General features: G+C 34.3%; 1 protein-coding gene across 1 annotated transcript in view; it reads right to left on the bottom strand.

The window, feature by feature from the left end:
• Positions 1-3,838, bottom strand: part of UBE2J1 (ubiquitin-conjugating enzyme E2, J1) — a 23,944-nt gene that overhangs the window by 7,600 nt on the left and 12,506 nt on the right. The window contains exons 4-6 of the mRNA XM_011984430.1: positions 3,651-3,735; positions 3,394-3,499; positions 533-662 (exon numbers count right to left, since the gene is read on the bottom strand). Coding sequence (XP_011839820.1) covers positions 533-662; positions 3,394-3,499; positions 3,651-3,735 — 321 coding nt within the window. The remainder of the gene's footprint in view (positions 1-532; positions 663-3,393; positions 3,500-3,650; positions 3,736-3,838) is intronic.

The following is a 3,838-nucleotide window of genomic DNA, read 5'->3' as shown; positions in this document are numbered from 1 at the left end:
CATTTTCTTCTTCTTATCTATATTTTCTGTAATAATAGCTAGAATTTATTAAGCACCAGGGACAGTTCTGAATGCAACCCATGTATTACATATATTAATTCAATCCTCACAACAATCCTATGATATAGGTACCATTATTATTTATAGATAAGAAAAAGGCACAAAGTGAGTGGTTAATTAATACATCTGACATCATACTACTACTAAGCAACAGAGCTGGGATTTGAACCCTGGCATTGTATACCAGAGTTCAAGTTTTACTCACTCACTATGCTATAAAGCTTTCATGAATGTAGTTAGGAATTCTGTAATAAGAAAAAACTTCCATGCCAGTATTAAAACATTTCATGTACCCTACACATATATACACCTACTATGTAACCACACAAATTAAAAATAAAAAAATATGAAAAAAGAAAAACATTTGCAAATGTTATATTGTAATAGAACTGCATTGCTTTCCTTTCTATGCAGAATACAGCAGTAAACAAAAGGACTACAAGATTAGAATTTATTTAAGAATTTATAGTACCTTAAAACTGATTTGCCTAGCCAGTTCTTTGGCTTCTTGGTCAGCTTGGCTCAAATCGCTTCCAGATTTTAAAGGCAACAGGACATCCTTCATGGCAGAGCCACATCCTTCACAACAGAAATCTTGTGATCTGGTAGAAAACAATTTTTTAAATGAAAATAAATCAAATAGTTAAATGTTTAATTTCCTCTTACTGAGACACTCAAACGCTGAATCATTAAACTTAAAAGAAAGGAACACTGGAAAATTCCACATCACATTTATCCACATGCTATGAATTAGACAATTAATGTAATAATTATAGTCCTGAGACAAGTAAATCTTAGGCTGGCTTTAAAAAAATCCAGGGCTCAGATCCTATTTTTTCCAATAACTATCTAAAGAAAAATAAGTTTTACATCTATACAATGAGAAAATTGTCTATTATACAGTCCTTGAGATCACATATAACAAAACTATTTTAAGGCTGTGAAAAAAAGTCCTTTAACAAGATCAAATTATGTTAGCAGAAATACATATAAAGCAGTAAAGAAACTAATTAAACATAGAATTTACAGATATTTCTAGAAAAAAAAACCCCTCACAAATAGAGTATAACTTGAAAGACTTGGGAGAACTTGCAGAAAATCCAAAAACTTAATTTATTACTGATTATATATTAAGTAGAGACTCAGGATATGTCTGTTAACTAGACTATTTTCTAAAATATATTTCTCTTTCCCTTTTTCCCTTTGTATTTCAGATATAGTCAAAACTTCCTTGACGTTTACAAGAGTCATATGAGGATATGAATTACTGAAAGTAAACATGCATCATATATAAAAATATATATTGTTACACTGTTGAACTTCTTTTTAAAAAATTGTTTTTCATAGTACTTCTAGTTCTATTAATTAAAAAACCTTAGGTCTTAAAGAACATACTATTTAAAATTATGAAATATCATATAAACAAAATATATGTAAAAGTAGCAATAATTTAGTTTTTCTGTTTGTTTGTTTGTTTGAGACAGGGTCTCCTCGTTCTATCACCCAGGCTGGAGTGCAGTGGTGCAATCATGGCTTGCTGCAGCCTCAACCTCCCAGACTCCAATAATCCTCCCACCTCAGCCTCTTCAGCCTCCCAAATAGCTAGGAACACAGGTGTGTGCCACCACGCCCAGCTAATTTTTTTTTTTTTTTTGTAGAGACAGTGTCTCCCTATGTTGTACAGACTGGTCTGGAACTCCTAGGCTCAAGTGATCCTCCTGCCTCGGCTTCCCAAAGTGCTGGGATTACAAACATGAGCCACTGTGCCCAGCCTAATTTAGTATTTATTGATGAGTATTTCTTGTTTTTCCAGAAGTGGCACTGTTGTCCACACGCCTTTGAGAATTGGTTATATGCAAATTATTTGCTTCAAAATGTATTCACTTTTAACTGAGTCAGATGAAACTTAAGCAGAGTGTTTATTTTGAATGTATTAGTTTATCTACAGTGGTAGCACACTACCTTGGTTGAATAAAAAATCTCTTTGTTTTTTTTGAGACAAGGTCTCAACTCTGTCCCCCAGGCTTGAGTGCAGTGGCACAATCATGGCTCACTGCAGTCTCAACCTCCCCAGGTCAAGCAATCCTTCCACCTCAGTCTTCCAAGTAGCTGAGACTACAGGCACGCGCCACCACGCCCAGCTAATTTTTGTATTTTCTTGTAGAGATGGGGTTTCACCATGTTACCCAGGCTGGTCTCAAACTCCTGAACTCAAGCAATCCACCTGTCTTGGCCTCCCAAAGTGCTGGGATTACAAGTGTCAGCCACCATACCCAGCCCAAAACAATTTTTTAAAAGCTTTCTATTATAGACTGAGAATCTAGAATATATAGTGAGAAGCCTAGAAGAACAAGAACTCCAGTTTTGTTTTTTTTTTTTTAATCTTGCACATGAAATCAAATGGATAAAAGCATCTAAATTGAATGAAAACAAATACTATGTATTCAAAGTACATAGTGTAATCTATCAAGAGTTGTACAAATAAAGTACATCCCCAGAGTTTGGAAATAAGATTTAAAAAGAAAAGTTGCTTATAAGACCAAGAAGTCTACCAAATCTTCCAGATGCTAAAATCTAACTATTTGATTTAGCAAATATCTGCGGAGGGCCTACTCTGGGGTGTGCTAGGGTAAAATATGCTATAATTTAATTAGCATAATATGTCTGAAGGGTGGTAGGCAGCAGACTCCAGAGCAGAAAAATTATCAACATCAAAAATTAGGTATCAGCGCTACTCAAAGAGGGGCTACTCTGAACGGAAGGACTGATCTTGGTTATATAGACAAAAATATACCTGCACCTGAAAAAAACAGAGAAGGCATCACTTCTCTGTTTGTGATTGCCCCTGGGCAATCACAACTTGATAAAGAAAATCTCTTTTGCTTTATTCCAGATCACTTATTAAGCACTTGCTATGAGCTAGATGCAAAGATGGATAAAGTGGATTCCCTCCCGGCCCTCAAGGGGTTTGTAATCTTGTGGAAAGCTACAAATAATTGCTCTGGTTCTTTTCCATCTGTAATTCCATATAAGTGGAAACAAATAACTGGTATTGTTTTCCAGGAGAATATATCTCCCACTGTATTAAAAAAAAATAGTGAAATAGTATCAACTACTTTTTAAGACTAGATAGCATTAAATAAATTACTTAGATTCTGGTCACTCCAAGGAAATTATTACAACTGAATTTCTAAAAGAGCAAAACTGAGATAAGATCCTGTAGCTACAGTCGCTCAGAAAGTAAGTCACATAGTAAGAGGCAGGCCCTACCTCCTAATAGCCATTACCCTGAATACCATTCAGACCTCAACAAGAATGAAATGCAAAACTTACTTTTTGGCAAGTGCTCTTCTTTCCTCAGGAGTATAATCTAGAGAACCTATGGCTCCCTCTCCTTTTGTTGGCATAAACCCAATGATGGCTAATAATGCTGTCCTTACTGAAATAAAAAAGTAAATATCAATCTAAATTGCTTTGTAAAAGCAACTGGGTTTATTCTGGAAAAAGAAAAAAAAGACAGTATTATACTTCATAACTATGAATTGACTGAAGTTATAAGAGATTTATATTCACTATAAATTAACACTTACTACTCCACGAAGGCTGCCAAGTTTCAGGATGATGTCCTGAGATGCTCAAACAGATTTTCTTGCCCACTTCAAATCGTCCATTAGCCTGAGGAATAAACAATACATCTAGAAAATTAAATACATGTGTTTAATGTTTATACTTTCTAAGTAAAAATATACTATTTATATATAATAATTTTAGAAATTAT

This window comes from Mandrillus leucophaeus, unplaced genomic scaffold, assembly GCF_000951045.1.
Source record: "Mandrillus leucophaeus isolate KB7577 unplaced genomic scaffold, Mleu.le_1.0 Scaffold268, whole genome shotgun sequence".
Taxonomy (NCBI): Eukaryota; Metazoa; Chordata; class Mammalia; order Primates; family Cercopithecidae; genus Mandrillus; species Mandrillus leucophaeus.
This window is presented reverse-complemented; position numbering and strand designations above follow the sequence as displayed.